General features: G+C 39.0%; 2 protein-coding genes across 2 annotated transcripts in view; both read left to right on the forward strand.

Annotated features, from left to right (window-relative positions):
- The window catches only part of LOC110170728 (EH domain-binding protein 1-like), a 31,593-nt gene extending 25,421 nt beyond the window's left edge, over positions 1-6,172 (forward strand). The window contains 13 exon segments of the mRNA XM_055156757.1: positions 7-1,551; positions 1,719-1,860; positions 2,632-2,798; positions 2,882-2,930; positions 3,017-3,351; positions 3,353-3,509; positions 3,792-3,843; positions 3,942-3,985; positions 4,120-4,231; positions 4,342-4,444; positions 4,580-4,653; positions 4,712-4,826; positions 4,982-6,172. Of these exon segments, the coding sequence (XP_055012732.1) occupies positions 7-1,551; positions 1,719-1,860; positions 2,632-2,798; positions 2,882-2,930; positions 3,017-3,351; positions 3,353-3,509; positions 3,792-3,843; positions 3,942-3,985; positions 4,120-4,231; positions 4,342-4,444; positions 4,580-4,653; positions 4,712-4,826; positions 4,982-5,075 (2,989 nt within the window). The 3' untranslated portion in view covers positions 5,076-6,172.
- Positions 6,173-9,565: 3,393 nt separating this feature from the next.
- si:ch73-40a2.1 (tyrosine-protein kinase Mer) lies at positions 9,566-19,501 on the forward strand. Its single transcript, XM_055156758.1, is given in 15 exon segments — positions 9,566-9,832; positions 10,917-10,972; positions 11,061-11,667; positions 12,500-12,655; positions 12,731-13,054; positions 13,557-13,731; positions 16,031-16,223; positions 16,225-16,249; positions 16,874-16,954; positions 17,034-17,126; positions 17,267-17,388; positions 17,720-17,829; positions 18,292-18,451; positions 18,535-18,671; positions 18,949-19,501. Coding segments are annotated over 15 exon segments (2,649 nt in total). The 5' UTR covers positions 9,566-9,747; the 3' UTR covers positions 19,274-19,501.
- Positions 19,502-20,021: the final 520 nt, after the last annotated feature.

The raw sequence follows: 20,021 nt of genomic DNA on the forward strand, positions 1-20,021 counted from the left end.
TTAAAGCCCACAACAAAGTGCCACTTCTCTTCAGTCAGCACCAGATGCGGAAAATATCAGTGAAGTTGGAACAAAAGACAAAAAAACAAAAAGAAGAATTTTGAAGATGCCAAAGAAAAAAGGAGATCAAACAAAAGTATTTGCTCCTGTTTGGCCTCCTAAAAAGAAGGACGGAGGTATGAGTTCTACAAATGATGCGCAGAAAGATGATGGACTTAAAGTGAAGGACATAAAAACATTGGGTGTCAAGGAAACTCAAAAAATATCACTAACAAGTGAAATTTCTGAAACAGAAACCAATTCTTCAATAATTAACACAGGACCAGCTGCTCCTGTAAATACTTCATTGAAAACAGAAGCTCTTATAGGCCCTGCTCCAGAGCAAGAACTGTCTCAAGTTGAGAAAAAAGAGCCTGTTTCACTTATTAAAAAGATAGGAATTTCTCTTAAAGGAAAGAAGCTACCATTAAGAAAACCTGGCAAGAAGGATACTACCAAGAAATCTGTAGAACCAAGTGTTCAGGTTGAGGTGAATTTTGAGGAAAAGGTTGTAACTGAGAAAGTGAATGACACCCCTGTTGAAACAAAGTCGGATGTTCAACCAGAGGTTATTAAACAGACATTACCTGTCCCACGGCCCAGAGTAAAGAAACGTTTAAGTGGATCTTTCCCTGACGACTTCACGGTTACAGAGTCAATGATACAAGGAGAACTAGTTCCAAAGTCCCAAGAAATGCAGAGTATGGACAACAGCAAAACATCTCTTCCCGTGGAGGATTCTACCCCAACTAGTGCGTCAGACATAACCATTGTACAGTTACGGAACAAGCAAGCGCCTTCAGGCTTACTTCCTGTACCTAAACCAAGATCAAGGAAACGTTTCAGTGCTTCATTCCCAGATGAAACCTTGACAGATAGTACTTGCTCTGAGAGTCTCCAACAAGGTGATGAGTTGAGCATGCCTGCACCAAAATCTGACGAAACTTCAACTTCTCAGACAAACATTGAAATTCTGCGTCAGGTTGAGCAGTTGACCTTACCAGTCCCAATGCCACGCGATAAGAAGAAACGTCTAAGTGCCTCTTTTGTAGATAGTGGCACAGAACAGCTAAAGCCTACAGATGTCGGACCAGCAAATATGGACGCTGCATCGCAAATTAGCAAAGAAACATTTGAAGGCCCAGTTTCTCTTGAGTCTAGTGTAATTTCTGATGTTGGTTCTGAAATCACAAGGGAGGATGAAGTCGTGTCCGATATTGAGTTCATCCAGACAGGTGGCATAGAGGATACTGAAGAGGAAATGATACGAAGTTGGACGTTTACAGATAAGCAAGGCATGACAACAGATTCTCAAGCGGTGCTGCTGGGGGACACCGAAGATGCTCATGAGCTCTCCAGGTCTATTTCTACTGCCTCATCAGCTCAAGACGATTGGTTCCATGTGGGTGATAGCAAAAGCAGTGAAGCTATGGAGGTGGAGGCCAAGACTGAAGATGTGGAGAGTGGCTTTGAGGCTGTAGATGTGGCGTCTGGTTGTGTAGAGGAGGACAGGTGAGGTCATTGTCTAACAGGGTGTGGTGGTACGTCCAAACACTTGTCATCTCACAGTTATTCTAACCTTTTAACCCTTTCCATACTAGGTGGCATGGTGTCAGGTGTGAATAATGAAATCATAACAACAAAAGGATTGATATTATCTTTTTTTTTGTCTTTTCTAGGTCGAAGGAGCCACCCAGACCTGTATCTCGAGGTAAAAAGCGTGTCAGTGGGTCGCATCTAGATGACAGCAAGTCCAACGTCATTCAAGTCAGTGAAGCAACAACTCCTCAGAAAAAGCCAGCAGATGCAACTGTCTCTGCTGTAAGAAAATCTGAAATACTAAATAGGTTTTAAAAGAGATTTATGTAACTTTTCAGGGAGAAGTCTGCTACCTGCATGTCATGTTATTGCTGTGTGTAAATTGCTCTACAGTAGTATGACATCAATCTGGCCAAACCCTCCATGGAAACAAACAGGTCATGCCACCAGGCCTACTTACAGGTCAGATCTGTAGAGAGGCGACCCCACTCATAGCAGGGTTCCCACGGCCATGGAAATCCTGGAAAAGTTATGGAATTTTAGTATCTCTTTCACGCAACTACAGCATTCTGTTAAGTTATCATTAGGCTATTATGATTATTTCTGAACATACACACCTTTTGTTTAAAAGAGACAACAATAAATACACTGACAGTATTTTGAATGTTAAAAAAACTATAATACTAAACCATAAGGTGAGTGGAAAGGGTTAACATTTCATATTTAGCCCTAAAAGTATGATAAATTCTACACATGTAGGTGCTGTAAAGTCATGGAAAATTCACTTTAGGTCATGAAAAAGTCATGGAAAAGTTTTGAAATTTTGTCAGTGAAAAAGAGTGGAACCCCTGTCATAGGAAGATAAATGCTTTTCAAGATATTCTTTAAAATCATCTGCAAATTAATAAATGCAAAATTGTTTAATGACATATTGTGGGGCAGTAACATCTCCATGGAGACAATTAAGTGTCTGGTGGATCCACCACCAGAAAAGTTTTATAATTTTTTTAGATTTTTTACTTTGTATTACAGTACAGACATGTTATCTTTCAGGAACTCATGACCAGCCCGGGTTTAGTAACATCTACACAGTCTCTTTTGGAGTGGTGTCAGGAGGTCACCCAGAACTACCACGGAGTAAAGATCACCAACTTCAGCACATCATGGAGAAACGGCCTGGCTTTTTGTGCTATCTTACACCACTTTCACCCTGAAATGATGTAAGAAAATATCCCAAGCACCTTGTAAGTAGTCTGTCTGTTTTATCTGCCATTAACAATATATTTTGTATTTCTTTTGACAGTAATTACGAAACGCTGGACCCATATGACATCAAGCAAAACAATAAAATGGTGATGTTTTAACTGATTATAAGTTTTAACTCCCTGAATTTCTCTGTTCAACTGTGACCTTATATCTTCCATCTTCTCTTTTTCAGGCGTTTGATGGCTTTGCAGAGCTGGGCATCTCTCGATTGATGGAACCCTCTGATATGGTGATGCTAGCTGTTCCTGACCGACTCATTGTGATGACGTACCTGAGCCAGATCCGCACTCACTTCACGGGTCAGGAACTCAGCGTGCTCCACATCGAAAAAGACAGCAGCGACTCTAGCTACGCGGTGGGCTCCCGGGCCACTCCAGAGGATCCCGAGGCAGCCGTTCGGTACTGCACCCAGCGGCTACAAGAAGAGGGCATCAGTATAGAGACAAATGGTACAGCAGTGGATAAGGACAGTAAAAGTGAGGTTGTCCCACCTCCGAGACAGAAAAGACCACAGGGCGCTGGGGGGGACGCAGTCACCAGTCGCACCACCTCGGACTCACTTCCTGTCCAAGTCCACGTTTTCTCATGTTAAAGATGCAGATCTGGTTAAAAAGAGACGCTCGCAGAGGAGGAGCAGTTCAGTGGATGAGGGAGAATCTTCAGCGGTATGTTGATGTTTTTTCTATTGATAAAACAGAAACACTATTTATAATTATGAAAAGCAACTCCCCTGAAAAAAATAAAAAATTAACTGGTATTAGACCGGTAAAAAGAATCAAGTCAATAGTGAGATAAGACCACTTTAAACAGCCATTTAACATGCTTTTACTGACAAAGGATAGATTGTGAACCTCTCACTTAAAATTACAGCATTAGAAATTACTTACAGAGTCATAATACAGTAGTGAAAAATACTAAGGGGTACTATGGTCTTGTTTTTCTTACAGGCAGCTGCAGCACACAGCGACAGTTCACTCACTCGAAGCACCTCAGAAACCGGTTTGTGAAGTTTTAACAAATTCTACATTTTAACATTCACCTGGCATAATGAGATGGATAACTGATCCTGTCAAAATGTAATTGTTTTCCTCTTTCAGAAAGGACAGAAAGTGTGCCAGAGGAAACAAGACCAGAGGGCCAGGTGAAATCATATATTGCATGATAATATCAATGAGAACCTTAGTATTCTCTCTGTAATTATTATGAAAGAGAGATTTTATTTTTTTCAGTTTGAACTGCTCTAAATTGTGGTCTGTACATGTTTAACTCTTCCAGGACACCAGTCAGTATGTGCTGAATCAGATGGAGGCTCTGGAGGCTGAGCAGAATCACATCGACAACAGAGCAGGTGTGGTGGAGAGGAAACTCCGACAGCTCATGGAAACAGGTAATAAATCCATCTTTATCACACGATTACAAAGGGACCCAATATTGTGTGCTTTTTCAAAACAAAAATACATATTACATAAACAACAGCTGCATAACTTGTGTGTCCAGGAGGCAGTGACAAAGTGGAGGAGGAGCGATTAATCCAGGAATGGTTTACACTGGTCAACAAAAAGAATGCTTTGATTCGGAGACAAGACCATCTTCAGCTGCTGTAAGATTATCACTGAGTGTTGTGCAAAACTTATATTACTGTCACAGGTTAAACCCTGTATCTCATGACCCTCACAAGTAGTGATCTGTGCACTAACTTGTATTCTCTTTTTCTCTTCTCTCTATGGTTTTATAGACTGGAAGAACAAGACTTGGAAACAAGATTTGAGCTGTTAAAGAAGGAACTGAGAGACATAATGGCAACAGAAGGTACATAAAACTAAATGCAGTCTGTGGAGGGCATTGCTGAGTGCTGTGTGTTGTGCAGAGTGGCAGAAGACTCCAGACCATAAACACAGGGAGCAGTTGCTGCTGCAGGAGCTGGTGTCTCTGGTGAACCAGAGAGATGAACTGGTGCAGAACATGGATGCCAAGGAACGAGGGTGAGTACTAAGAACTTATACAGAACTTTATTACAATCAATGTCTTTCCTGGTAGAGCCATGAAGTATAAGAAGTATAAGACCCCTGTGGACCAGCATAGTGAATATAAAACCATTATCTTATACATCCTAATGACTGTATATGTGCTGCCCCAGCGCGCTGGAGGAGGACGAGCGACTGGAGCGGGGCCTGGAGCAGCGACGCAGGAAGTACTCCAAACAACAAAAGGAGAAGTGTGTGATGCAGTGAACGACAAACCTGCACAGCCTAGGTAATACTAAAGAAGCTACTGCAGAGGACAGGACTGAAGCAGCACATCAGAGAGGCTCACACTGGGGTAAAAAAAAAAACAAGTAAACTCCTTTTGAAAAGTCTGACTGTCTGGAATGTGTCTGTGGAAAAAGTAAGTTATTTTATAATGGTAAATATTTAGAAACCCTGGATGGTTTGCTAAGCTTTTATTATCCATAAACATTAAGTTGAACTGTGCACTTCTGTGTGAGTTTTAGGTGAATAGTTTTATGTTGTTTAACTGTTACTGATTGTGTTTTATGTTATAGGATTGGTACAGCTAGTTGCCAAAGTAGATGACATGTGAACTCCATTTTTCAGCAGCACCAACAGGTGCCTTATCTTTGAGAATATGCTCAGTTTCACAAATGCCTTAAGTAACAGTTGCACATTACACATACATATTTGTTCATGTTCAAATACAGCTGTTTGTAAAAACAGGTTCATCAGATGTGTAAGTGGCAGATGCATGTCACACTTTTATCAACTTCTTACACCTGCATTTAGAAATATGTTACTTTTCGGCATTGAATTGTTGTTTATCAAGACTCGGAGAATGCATTTCAGGGCATCATCTGTGGTAGGTTTCCTTTGTTTTTTTTTTTAAGGTTTTCTCTCTTATGTAGCATTTAACAGTATAAGCCATAATGGAATTACAGCAACATAAAAGTGTATGTATTTATTTATTGGACTATATTTTTGTAACATACATTGTTGCTTTGGAAAATTACTGTTTAATTCATGCCTGTGTTTTGAACATTGAGCAGAAACCCTATTTGACAGTGACATGGTTACAATTAATTTTCTGTAAAGTTGAAAGAGAAACAGACAATAACAACTGTGTGCATCCCTGGTAATATATTATTGTTAGCACATCACTTGTGCACTGAGAGGATGAGTGATGTGGGGCTTGTTTAGGAGCCTAGAGTGTTAAGAGTGTTTTTGTTTGGCTGTAGTGTCTTGAGTTAATATCTGAACAAGGACATTTTATTGCTTGTTTGTGTGGTATATTTGCACTTTTTTTTTATTGATTTAATAAAAATGATGAAAAGCAATCACTTACAGTATCTTGTTTTTATTCACGTTAGATGATCACAAAGTGAATGCATTGGCGCCCCCTAGTGGAATATGGTGAAAATATTATATCAGATATAGGAAGGTGAGAGAAGTAGGCCTTTCTCATTAACACTGTCTTTTACTAGATCTGTAAGTGGCAAGTCAAGGCTAGTTTATTTGTATAGCACAGTTCGTACACAAAGTAATTCAAAGTGCTTTACAGAATTAGAAAAAATAACCATGATAATGCATCACTTTTATATAGCGCTTTTCTGCACACTCAAAGACGCTTTTCAAAGCATTATTCATTCACTCCAGACCCGGTGGTGGAAAGCTACTACTGTAGCCACAGCTGCCCTGGGGCAGATTGACGGAAGTGAGGCTGCCAATCTGCACCATTAGTCCGTCTGACCATCACCATCACTCACACACACACACCTCAAGAAATACATTAAAATCACAATACAAGCAACTCAAAACATAAATAATAATTATAAAATAAATAAAAAGAGACATTAAATGAGAGAGAAGAGTGCAAAATAAAAACTTTTCAGTCATATGCAGTTAACCCTCTCAGGCTCAAATTAATTTTTAGTATCAGGAAAAATCTGATATTTGGGGAAAATTATAATATGGGGTAGTAATATACAATTCTGACTTTTTTATCCTTTGTAAACAAAAAAAGTATTTTGCACTTCTGGCAGGCCATTTGCGTGTAGCCATTTTTGCACAGTCTGCATCGTCCATGTTTATCAGCATGGATGGGAGAAAAGGCTCCTGAGTAAAAAAAGCTCATAAATATATGTGGAGTAAGTAGGTAATTGGAATTTAGCTGTTGCAAATCTGCAACTCCTGCCTGGAGAGGGTTAAAGAGAACCATTATGAGCCTGGATTTAAACAGAGTCAAAGTAGAGGCCCTCACTTCTCCAGGAAGACTGTTCCAGGTTTTAGCTGCATAAAACTGAAACTCTGACTCCCAGTGTTTAGTCCTGACTCTGGGCACCAGCAGGAGGCCGGTTCCTGAGCTCCTCAGAGTGCGAGATGGTTCATATGACACTAACATGTCACAGATGTACTTTGGTGCTCGGCCATGGAGAGACTTGTGCACAAACAAAGCCACTTTAAAGTCTATTGTCTGAGCCACAGGAGCCAGTGCAGAGACCTGAGCACAGGACTTATGTGCTCGTACTTCCTGGTTTGAGTCAGGACCCAAGCTGCAGCGTTCTGAATGTACTGCAGCTGTCTCACAGCTCGTCTGTAGAAACCAGTGAGAGGCCATTACAGTGGTCTAATACTTGGTACAAATGCATGGATAAGTCTCTCCAAGTCTGATTTAAACAGTAAACCTTTGATTTGATTTTTGCTATGTTTTTTAAGTGGTAAAAGGCTGAAGATGTAATTGATTTGATGTGGCTGTTAAAGATCAAGTCTGAGTCCATTATTACTCATAGATTTCTTGCCTGATTGGAAGGTTTTAGAGAGAGTGACTGGAGGTGACTGCTGACACTGTCTCTTTGTTTCTGTGGACCAAACACTATGACTTCAGTCTTGTCAGAGTTTAGCTGGAGAAAGTTGTTTTGCATCCACACACTGATCTGTTGGATGCAGTGGCAGAGTAAGTCCACTGGTCCAGAGTCTCCTGCTGCCAGTGAGACATAGATCTGAGTGTCATCTGCAGAGTTGTGGTAGGACACATTATTGCTGCTTATTAACTGGTACTCAGATCTAACAGGACCCAGACCGAGACATTGCATGCATCAGTGTTCAGGCGGGTGTCACTTGTCACCTTGGTAAGAGCAGTCTCAGTGCAGTAGTGGCTCTAAAACCAAACTGGAAAACATCAAAGGAGTTGTTAATTTGGAGAAAGTTAGTAAGCTTTTGGTAAACAGCTTTTTCAAGGACTTTGCCAAAAAATGGGAGATCTGAGATGGGTCGGAAATTGTTCAGTTCTGTGGCACCAAGGCAGCTTTTCTTTAGGAGAGGCTTGATGACCACAGTTTTCAAAGCTCTTGGGAATGTTCCAGATTGAAGAGACAGACATGTTAACTATGTGAGCGAGTGGTGAAAGCAAACTGTTGAGGACAGACTTTAGAAATCTAGTGGGTAACACGTCGAGGCAGCATGTGGATGACTCAGACTGGTGTCAATCTTTAAGACAGTTTTGTTGGTTACAGGCGCAAAGTGACGCATCTCTAAGTGTCTCTGTGGCTGCATGTGTTGTGGAATTGATACCATTTTTCTTCTAACTGCAGTGGAGCTGGAAGGAAAAGAGCCAGGATTAAAGTGACATATTTTGCTACAGAAACTACTTGCCCTTGAAATAATAATTCTTTAACAGGAAAACCCTAAAAAACCCTTATCTAATAGTTCAAAAACCATGAGCATCACTAAATAGAAGAATAAAATACCCAAGTAGCTATTGAATATCTAGAAAAAGTTCAGTTTTTTGAGTCTGTGCAGTTGGAATATTATGTTATACAAAAAATAAAAAATATGACAGTAATAGAAAGACAGGCCCATGTGATATTGAGACCCCCAAAATATTGTTAATCTTTCATACTGTACTACACGTTCAATATAGAATTCTTGTGAGAAGTCGACCTGTTTCTAAACTTTGAGGTTCTTGCTTAAACTTGCTCAAACGTCTCTATAAAATGGTTTACCATGAGCAACATCCTCTATGTATTGTCAGTAATTTCCCCCTCCCAAGCCTGTTTTCATTTGTTAATATTGATAACTGATAATAAGATGATCCTCAAGTTATCAGCCTTAGTTTTTGCTCAATGTGGGACCATGGGTGTATCTGATTTCAAATATAGAAACCAGCGGAAAATTCAGGATGATGACAGAGATGAAAATTAGATTCACTCATCAATTCTAAAAAAAGGTCAAAGAAACAGGAAGCGAAGACTGCGCAAATGTTATGGTTTTTTGTAATGTTTTGAAAAACTGGTAATTCCATATGCGCACATTTCCACATAAATCCACATTTCTCATATAGACAGCAGTAAACGAAACGCGGATTAAAGTACAAACAAATATTTCTAACATTTGATCCTGAACAAAATGAAACAAACAAACGAAAAAAACACTTCCACTTCTTTTAGACTTTTGTCAATGCAGCAAAAAAACACGGCATTCTATCTGTAATCTGCCTTTTGTGGAAAAAATGCACAATTCTGTAAAGAGAAAAAAGTCCTAATGATATTTTTAAACATTACATATTTAATTAATGATGTAATAATTTAAATACATTCAGTAAATTTTTTTCAACATAAAATAGTATTAATTAAGTGTATAAATAAATAAAAGGCATGTGACATAAATACTCTGTACAGTTTATTTAAATGGCTCAACAGCCCTCTGCTCCAGTGTCGTATAGTATAGATCACAATAAGGTGGAGACATTTTCCACTTACCATTTACCAACTGTGACACTGGACACTCGTTAAGTGCTTTTAAGGAGGAGGGAAGTCTTGTGTCTTCTCTGTAATTCAACAGTTTTGACTCATGCAGTAAACAGAAGAGCTGCTGAAGACCTGATACACCTCTGCCCCGGGTTCAGGCAGACGACATGAGGAGGTTGCCGGTTCGATTCCTGCTCTGTGCTTGCATCTGGGAGCTCTGCTTTGGCACAGAACCTCCACGAGCACTAGAAGGTGAGTGTGTTTACATGCTGTCAAACTGAAATGTTATGTAAAGGCTTGTCAGGAAACGATAGGAAAGTCCTTCAGGAAAAGATTAGAGCTTGTGCGTTTTAATGTCATGGTCCAGAGTTCATTGTTGCATATAGACAAGAGCAATCCTCCAAAACACTGTGCTGGACTTACAGTATCACCAAATGTATATGAGCTATTCACCATTCACACAAACCATGACCATGTTACCATCTGTCCAGCGACTACAGAAGAAAAATATCCTCTCTGGCTAATTCTGGTACATTTGCAGAACTGTTGATTAATGTACACTGTCCCTGTTAAATAAACCAAATAAATAAATAAACAAACATACAGAAGGATTTTTGATATCTAATTCCAATTCTGGTTTATTTAAGTTCTAACTTTAAAATTTGAAGTTTTTCTGTCAGACCTAGTTTACTCAAATACTTAAATAGAATATCTATAAATCCTCTCTGTATGTAATATGTATTTAATACGACAACTAAAAGAAGCAAGAAATTTAAACCTGGCTCTTTTCATGTTCTGCTTTGAATGTTCCTGTTTTTACACAGAAAGTGCATATTTTTATATGAAAACACCACATGTAAAAGTTGCAATACATTTTTTCTTACATTTATGTGAGTGAAAGAAAAAGAGACCTGCAGTGTCTTGCCTTAGTTAGAATTTTACAAATCCCCAAATATTAATACAATTAGTATTGTAGTTTTTTTGTTTTGTTTTTGAATCCTGCTCTTCTTTTTTCATAAACCAAAACACAGATAATGGAACCAAAATGGTAGATTGTCTGTATAAAGCAATTTATTAATTATGTTCATATTATAGGTCTTATAACAAATCATTTTCCACCTACATTGACGATTTTGGCCTACAGTATAAGACTGAACTTCAGTGAAACTGCGACACATGAGCAAGAGGAAGTGCACCAAATATTTTCATGAGTCATGAGTTTTATAGCCAAAGTTCGGTGCATACGTCATGAATATTTACACCATATTTACTTTTTTAACTTAATATCTGTCATTCTTCCCCAGTTTAAACATATAACATGTGTTTGTTTGTTTAGTGGATGTTTTGAATTTGAACAAAGAGTCAAAATGGACATCGAATCCTGCATCGGAGGTACTATTACAGTGAAATTACTGCACAATGCAATAAGTGTGTAATAAATAAATAATAATAAACCTGACCTATACTCTTTCTTTTCCAGTTTAATAAGATCACTATGCCTAGAGGCACAGGTCTCATGCTCCAGGCCTGTGGCTCTCCCCACACTAGGAGTGCCCTCAGTGCGTGGACAGAGCGCGGAGATGCTGCACATCTGTATCTGGACATCACCTTCGCCCTGTCAGCGTCTGGTGAGCCTGTCCCACTGAAGATCCATCTGCTGGACTCCAGCTTCCCCAGCACACAAATATCAGCGCGCTGGTCAGTACTGGAGCTCAATGTGTCCCGGCGGTTTCCAGCTATCATCGACCCGAAAAAGCTGTCCCCGTTCTTCCTCACCCGCAAAGCCCTGTCTCTGGGCCCTGTCAGGAGAACAGGCTTCCAACTGGGCCTGTCCTACAGAGGTGCCTGTGTGCTAGTTTCCTCCATCAGGGTCTTCTACAAGAAGTGTCCAGACAGTGTGCTGGCCCTCAGCTCCTTCTCTGCAGCCACTGGAGGCTCGGGGCCAGTGAGGGGCTCCTGTGTGCAGGGGGCAGTGGAAGGGGAGGGCCCACCTGAGAGAAACTGCAGTGTGGAAGGAGTGTGGGGGCCACAGCAGGGACAGTGTGTCTGTGGACCAGGGCACCAGCCTATGTCTGATCACTGCCAAGGTAAAATCTACACACACAGACAGATCAAATAAATACTTTAAATAAATTAGTAGTCCTCCTCAAATAGAGGAGTTCAGGTATCTTGGGGTCTTGTTCGTGAGTGAGGGAAGGATGAAGTGTGAGATTGCCATGCAGACGGGTGCAGTGTCTGCAGTGCGGTTGGACCATTGTGGGGAAGCTGAGTTTAAAGACAAAGCTCTCAATTTACTGGTCTTTGCACGTTCCTACCCTCATCTATGGTCATCTGCAGTCAAAATGAATTTCCTGTGCAGGGTGGCTGGGTGCTCCCTTAGAGATATGGTGAGTAGCTCTGAGTAGAGCTGCTGCTCCTCCATGCCAAGAAGAGCAAGCCGAGGTGGCTCACGCATCTGTTCCAGATGTTCCGGGATGGATGGATAACTTAGCAATGACTTAAGTTAAGCGCTGACTGTAACACACCTCTTTAAGGAGATACTAGTAGGCCTGTACAATTTAGAGTATACAACTGTAGTATCTAATGCACCTGACTTCACTAGATTTCATATCAATTTCACTGTATTAGAATGTATTAGAATTTTCCTATATTGTTCACAATTGATGATTGAGCTTTTAGACAGGCTACACAGATATCACAAAGTGGAACAGATTTTTCTGTTTGAGAGAACTCAGACTAAATATGCAGAGTTTGTATGTTAATAAATGTGTGAATGAAACAAAACACAACTCCGGGTTTGTTTTTGGATGAGGAAACATGATAACATAGATCAGGAAAGCATAATATGGACCCTTTAAGTTTCCCTTTTTTACTTTTTCTACATTTCATGACATTTTTCTTTTTCTTTTTCTCATTTAGCCTGTGACATAGGGTTCTACAAATGGGCCAATCAGAGTGGAGGATGTCAGAAGTGCCCTCTACACAGTCACACTCTCAAGGTGGGCTCGGACTCGTGTGAGTGTGTGCCGGGCTTCAGCCGCCTGCCGTCTCACCCCTATGACCTGGGCTGTGCGAGTAAGGAACCTGTTTAAACAATAGACCATGATGTAGGTCATGACATTGTTCTTTTATTTGAATCTTTGTCTGTAGAGCCACCCTCAGCTCCTTTGAATGTGACGGCCCATCACTATAATGACTCTATGCTGGTTCTTATGTGGGACCCTCCTCTTGACCGTGGGGGTAGGCTGAACGTGTCCTACCATGTCCGCTGTGAGACACGTGGACAACATGGCAGCCAGTGGAAGACATGTGATGGAGTGCTTTTTCTGCTTGACTCCCTGACCACTACATCTGTGAACCTCTCTGGGATTAACGCCTATCAGGACTACAAACTGTCAGTGGAGGCCTGGAACGACATATCCTCCCTGCAGGGGGCGCCGCTCTCCTCCACTGCCACTGTAACGATTCAGAGATGTAAGAAAGACTACTATGTACACCTCAACATTTACATAGTTGAATGACAGTATGCATTTCTCAGCAAGCTGTCTCTCAAAATGAACTTTTAAGCAGCATCAAACACATGGGAACTCAATGAATTTCACACAAACCACACATAATTAGCCCAAACTTGAATATCATAGCATCAAATACAGAGAAAGGCTCACAGATTTGACAGATTGTATTTCTAATCATGTGTGAGAATTATCAGAGATTACAGTAGAATAACCATGGCGTCTGTCACAATAGAAGCAATCAGGTTACAACAAGCATCTGATGAATCACAATTATTATATATTTATTCAGTAGTAATTGTCACTAGATTCAGACACAAACATGGTATGCGTCATATCCAACATGTTTTTACAGGACTGTAGTACTCTGCCTGTACTCATTCTGAGTAAGTGCATTTTATTAGGCTGTAATAGTTATCCTTTAGCTCTTCTGTTAAGTAACCATGACCTATGTGTGTTTCCAGGGAGAGCGCCCCCGGTAGTAACACCAGTAAACGCCCCCCGCACCAAAGTGCAGGTCCAGGAGAAGAGGAACCTGTTCTTGTGGGTCTTTTTGGGGGTCATGTTTGGAGTCCTGCTTCTTTTGGCTGTCATCCCCATCACAGTGTGTATCTTCCAACGCAAATACTCCGAACTCAGGTAACAACCAAACCAACATTTGTAACTTCAAATAACATTACAAATCATTGAAAGTGAAGGGAGAAGCCAGCATATAGAATATACTCACAAAAATAAAGCCTTGCACAGTTTCATAGTACAGCACAGAGACAACTGAGGCATTTAAAGTGGAACTCTTTAATCAGGATTGGAATGAGGTCTGTGTTGAAGATATAAATGATTCCTATAATGCATTTCTTGGCACATTTATGTCCTTGTATGAATATTATTGTCCAGTGAGGAGAGTTAAAGTTAAATGTAAAAGTAGAATATATCCAACATACATACATCCAACAAAGTATAGAAACAAACTAACTAGAATTATAAGAGAACATAAGTAGAATTATTACATACTACTGCAAAAGTTTAAAACTAATATCAAGGCAATTTGGACTGTAATTAAGAAGGTGATTGACCAGCCTAATTCTAAACATTCATTAACACAAATAGTGAAAAATTATGGCAAAGTCACTGATAATGTACAAGAAATTGCTAATGAATTTTATACTATTTTTGTTCACGTGGGCCCAAATTTAACAAATCAAATACAACAAAACCAGGTGCAGATGGAAAACTTAGGATTGACATGAATAAAAATGTCATGTTTTTTGGGCCAATGTGTGAGAGTGACGTACTAGAGGTGGTCAGAAAAGAGTAAGAGTAAGAAATCTACAAACTGTAAGAATACTGACATGTCAATGATCAACGAAGTAATTAATTGAATACTTAAGCCTTTAACTTTTATCTGTGGCAGTTCATTTGCAGAAGGAACATTTCCTGAGAAAATGAAACTGGCTAAAGTGCCTCAATCTGTAAAGATGATGACACGCAACTATAGGCCAGTTTCTTTATTGGACCAATTTTTTAAACTACTGGAAAAGTTGTTTGTTCAACAACTAGATAATTGTCTAGGAAAATGGATTTAATAGAAAATGTAACATCAGCAGTGAGAAAAGAAAAAAAAAAAGACATGTCTTTATGAAGAGGAACAACCCCTCGAGATGCATCACCTCATTTTTGAGTTGATGCATATCTAGTAATATTCATCACGTGCTGATATTCATCACTTGTGCTTCCCCATCTTACTGCTTGTAAATTTGGGAAAATGTATGTAAAACTTATATAGATCCCATGATTAAACTACAGAAAAGGGCAGTTATAGAAATGATCAGGTTCCATATTAAGTAATTTGCCTTTCGAAATGTCATGGCAAAGTATATGCACTAGTAGTATGTAATTAATATCTGTCTCTAAAAGCAACATACAATTTTATTCTGTGCTTTACTCGCTGATAACCCGTTACATGAACCCGAAATACAGTGACCAGCCAACGTACCACAGAACACACACTACTCAATCCACAAGGCTTTATGAAAAGCAGCATCTGACAAAGGAACCAATCGAACAGTGACAGAGGGTGACAGTCGAATATCAACATCAGATACATGATGGAGCTTCACTTGACGAACATGTTTATTACTAATGATTAATAAAGCACTATTCCATAATCCTACTAATGAACTATTCATAAAATCTATATTAAAATGTATAAAATGTATAAAGGTTTGAATCTTGTAAACTAAGAACTAATGTAAGACAAAGATGTGTTCTGTTTTAGGAATAAATAATTAATACTCTGGAATGATCTTAATGATGAATTTAAGTTAATTGAAACTCCATCCAAATTTTTTAAAACCTTTAAGACATGATTTAATTCATACATATAAACTGCTGTACATTGTTTTATATGAAACAAGACTTTTGTGTCTAGGATACTGATTAAAGTAAAAGGATATTGTTATGTTGTGAAAACTGTATATTGTTGAGTTGTCATGTGACAGTGATGGTTGGGCTTACATAAGTAAGTTGACTCTGCCAAATCCTTTTTTCTGGTTGAAACCAATCAAATAGAAAGTGTATTGTTTTTGCAAAATGTCAACAACCAGAAATACCTTTCAGTGATTCGTTCATTCATCATATATTTTGGCTCATTGTAGTTACGTTACTTCTTACCCACAATGGCCAAACTGGGCATTACATAAACATAAAATTTGATGGCCAGATTTACTACTCACATATTTGTTTTGAAACAAATTTCGAGACATATCACTACCAAATCACATTATATAAGAAATCTTTGATTTATCCCATAATGGGGACATTTCATTGTTGCATCACAGGGTATAAGAACAATTGAAAAAAAAAAAAAAAAAAGATGTCATAGATAAATAAATAAATAAATAAATAAAACGTTGATATAATTTAACTTCTCCTTCCCCAGACCGGAACAGGATGTGGAACTGACCCCCTTAAATCCTAGGATCTCATACAGACGTCCAGAACAGGCTTCTGTTCTGGATGTCTGTATGAGACCAGAAACGGCTCAAGACGAGAGTGTGCTGGGGTTGCTGGAGGGGCTTGGGGAGAGACTGGCCACTTCACTGAAAGAGGTCCTGGTGGAGAGGCGTCTTCTCAACTTTGGGCAAGGAACTAGGCAAAGGTGTGTTTTTGGAGCAAACCCTGATAATGCTGATGTAGTTTAAGAATGTTATGTGATCTGTTAGGGCAGCGCCCAAAATAACAATATGAACAACTCAGATCCCCACTGCCAAATTAAATTAAATTTTTGCAACGTTTCTGTTACAATTTCTAGTGACCAAACAATTTAAAACTGGTTTAATGACATTTATTTGAGCAGTTATTTGTGATTTCACCTAATTTCATTAAGAAAATACAGCCTATGCAATAGAGATTAAAAACATAGCCATTAATATTAAACTTTAAATAATTTTGCAACCTCCAGCTCACTGTCCTGAGCCGCCCTGTGGGCTCCCATGTAGGAGTCTGTCCATATTACTGTATTTAGTATATTTGCATTATAATGGAGATCATTGTTAACCAACTAGTTCTACTCCTAATTTTAGTGTATAGATTAGATAGAGATTGTTGTTTATTCAAAGATATGTAAACAAAAATATTGTTAGATAGAACTGCTCAAAAACAATATCTTAAAAGAATTCAGTAAACTTCAGTGACAATGATTTTAGTAACATCTGTTTGACTGTCCTTGTGCCAAATATAAATGGCTAAAATACAATGATTCCTAATAGTGTTATGTTGACAGGAGAGTTTGGGTCAGTCTACGAGGCAGTCTTTACTCCAGAGGAAAATGTGAGCATGAAAGTTGCAGTGAAAACCATGAGAGGTAAAATGACTATTACTAAAATGACTATTACACAAATGGACTTTGTCTGATATCTGCTTAAATCTTCTTTCTTATCCAGTTGGATTTCATAGCCAGGAAGACCTACATGGGTTTCTGAGAGAGGCTGAGATTATGAAGAGCTTCAATCATGACAATGTGGTGCGACTACTTGGTGAGAGACATAAGAACTCGCCATATACCTGTTAAAAACTAAGTTTTACAACTATTTGAAGTTTATCTTTTGGCCTGTTGGTGCCCTCTACTGTCTGTCAGTAGAATACAGTTTTTGACCTTATCCTTATCACTATTTAGGGGTGACTCTTCAGAGGGAGGAGGACAGCTCGGTGCCTGTCCCCCTGGTCATTCTGCCCTATATGAAACACGGGGACCTCCGTCGCTTCCTCATTGCTACACGCTATGGAGACATCCCCATGGTATATGAATTTCAGTTGAAAAATACAAAAAACATTTATGTTTGTTTTAAACACACAGTGACAGTAGATTTTTGGTCAAGACCTCTAATAATGGGGAAGTATAAGTGCTCAGTTCACAGAACTCAGCTTCTGGTGATGATTATATTTCCATCCTGTTGATAAAATTACTTCCACAGCAACAGCGTCATCATATTTTAGCCATGTCAGCATGTCCAGACATATTGCTCAAGACATTTGTATATTCTTAGCATTTTCTTTTAAAATAAAAAGTGACATTTATATAGTTAACTTTTTATTTATATAGGTAGCTAACTTTATTTATATGTTCCAGTTTGTGCCGTACCAGACTCTTCTGCGCTTCATGGTGGACATTGCTGAGGGGATGGACTATCTCAGCTCACAGGGTTTTCTACACAGAGACCTGGCAGCTCGCAACTGCATGTGAGTTTAGAACAGACACAAAGTCTTTCATTGCACACCTCTGCGGTGGACTAGGGCTTTTTTTGTATTGCAATTTAATTCAAATTACCTGCTTATTTAATATAAGAATCCTACATATTTCAGAGCAAGTTATTTAAGTATATACTTCAGAAAGATTTTTCTCCATACAAAGGCAGGATATCTTGTATATTGTGTATATCTTGCAGAGGACATAATTCTACTTAGATCATACGTTAAGGTTAAAACCAACTCTACAGTGTTCATTGAGGCTTTAAAAAGGACTGGAAGTGGCTCATTGGTCCTAGTCTTAAATCAACGACTCCTTGTTTGTCCATGACTGGGCTGCTGTCCTCTGTCATTGGTATTCCACTGTGGCCTGTCCAATGTTACGGAAGCTTCAGAAAGCACCAATGTTCAAAGCATAAATGCACTTGTGTTTGATGTATTCATCTGTGCCCACAGGTTAGGCGATGACCTCAAGGTGTGTGTGGCAGATTTTGGACTTTCCAAAAAAATCTGTGACAGCAATTATTATCGTCAGAAAGATGCCATCCGAGTGCCGATTAAATGGATGGCCATAGAGAGTCTGTCTGAGTCTGTTTATACCACAAAAAGTGATGTAGTGAGTAAAATAAAACCTTTCGTTCTAGAGCAGTCCCGTTGACACTAGAACTGAATGGTATGAGTGTATTATTGTCATTGCAGTGGTCGTTTGGGATCACCATGTGGGAGATAGTGTCCCGTGGGAGAACACCGTACCCTGGAGTCCATAACTACGAGCTACTGGACCTGCTGCTGACTGGATACAGACTCAAAGCTCCAGACGACTGCGACCACAAACTGTAAGATACTATCCACAGCTACATGTCGTCTTTGAATATTCAAACAATTATTCAGCCATTATTAATATATCAGTTATCTGTAATTAAGTCTGACAGATTAACTTTGTAAAAATTACAATAAATTTATACCATGGCATGATTTAAATTGTGTTATTACATACTTAAATGTTGTTAATACAGTGACACATCGCCTACATTTCTGTAATAAACATGCAATTACATAATTTGTTTACCCTTTGAAGTTTCACTGTATTACTGGGCATTGTTTTCCTTACAGGTGGGAGGTGATGTATAGCTGCTGGGAGAAGGAGCCCACTCAGAGGCCCTGCTTCAGAGAACTTGTTGACACACTCAAAGCACTTCTGTCAGAACTGCCTGTTCTGGAGGCCTGTCAGGAGGCCACCTACATAAACCAGGGCCTGGAGGCTGCTGCTGTGGCCGACTTCACTCCACTCAGTGATTATGAAGAACACACCAAGGGGAACGTGTACCTGGCTGCACCTGTAGCAACTGCTGCCGCTCTATCACAAGAGGAAGATGTGGAAATTGACAGTGGATACCTCAAGTGTTTATCTCTTACTGTATCAGAGCCAGAGGTCTAAAATAAAAGTGCTAATGTTTTGGACAATGCAGTTTGTATATAGATTATTGATTGGGTATTCATCTATAAATGATGAATTACTGCTGTATTATTTCTATTATTATGTTTCATTGTTGCTGCCAAAAAATGTATTTCCTTCGGGATAAGTAAAGAATTTTCTATCTATATATCTATCTAAAGCCTATGTGTGAAAAGTTTTCTACTTTTATATAAAGCCTATTTTAAAATAAAAACACATTAAAATCACCAAAATGTTTGTTATATGTTGTAGTCTATTATCTATTTATACTGTAGTGACTATTTGTGAATGCAAACTAACAAACAAAAGTGGTGAGCAAACTCAGAACTAAACATAATTCAAATCACTTTTGGACACCGTGGGCATGTGGTTTATGCAGTGAAAAAACAAAATCAATGTCCATGTCCAGAGCTGCATTTTCCAAGATTTATAAGGGTACATGATCAAGGCCAATTTACTGCCTCACCTGGCGACTGATAAAAACCTATAGCCCACCTGTGGCACCCTCTTTTATCCCCTAAGTGCCCCATAGATTAAACCAAAAAAAACACCAAAAAAAAAACCCAAAAAGTGCTAAGGTAAATAATAGCAATTTAGAGTAAACAAATTAACAAAAAAAAATTAACATAACATTTGATGTGTAGATATTCAAAACGTTAAAAATGATCCTTAATTGCACCTTTTTTTTATTTTTATTTTTTTATCTGGACTACAAATCCCAGACGCGCTC

The sequence above is a fragment of the Boleophthalmus pectinirostris genome, unplaced genomic scaffold (assembly GCF_026225935.1).
Source record: "Boleophthalmus pectinirostris isolate CB_2022bp ecotype Guang Dong unplaced genomic scaffold, ASM2622593v1 HiC_scaffold_20, whole genome shotgun sequence".
Classification (NCBI taxonomy): domain Eukaryota; kingdom Metazoa; phylum Chordata; class Actinopteri; order Gobiiformes; family Gobiidae; genus Boleophthalmus; species Boleophthalmus pectinirostris.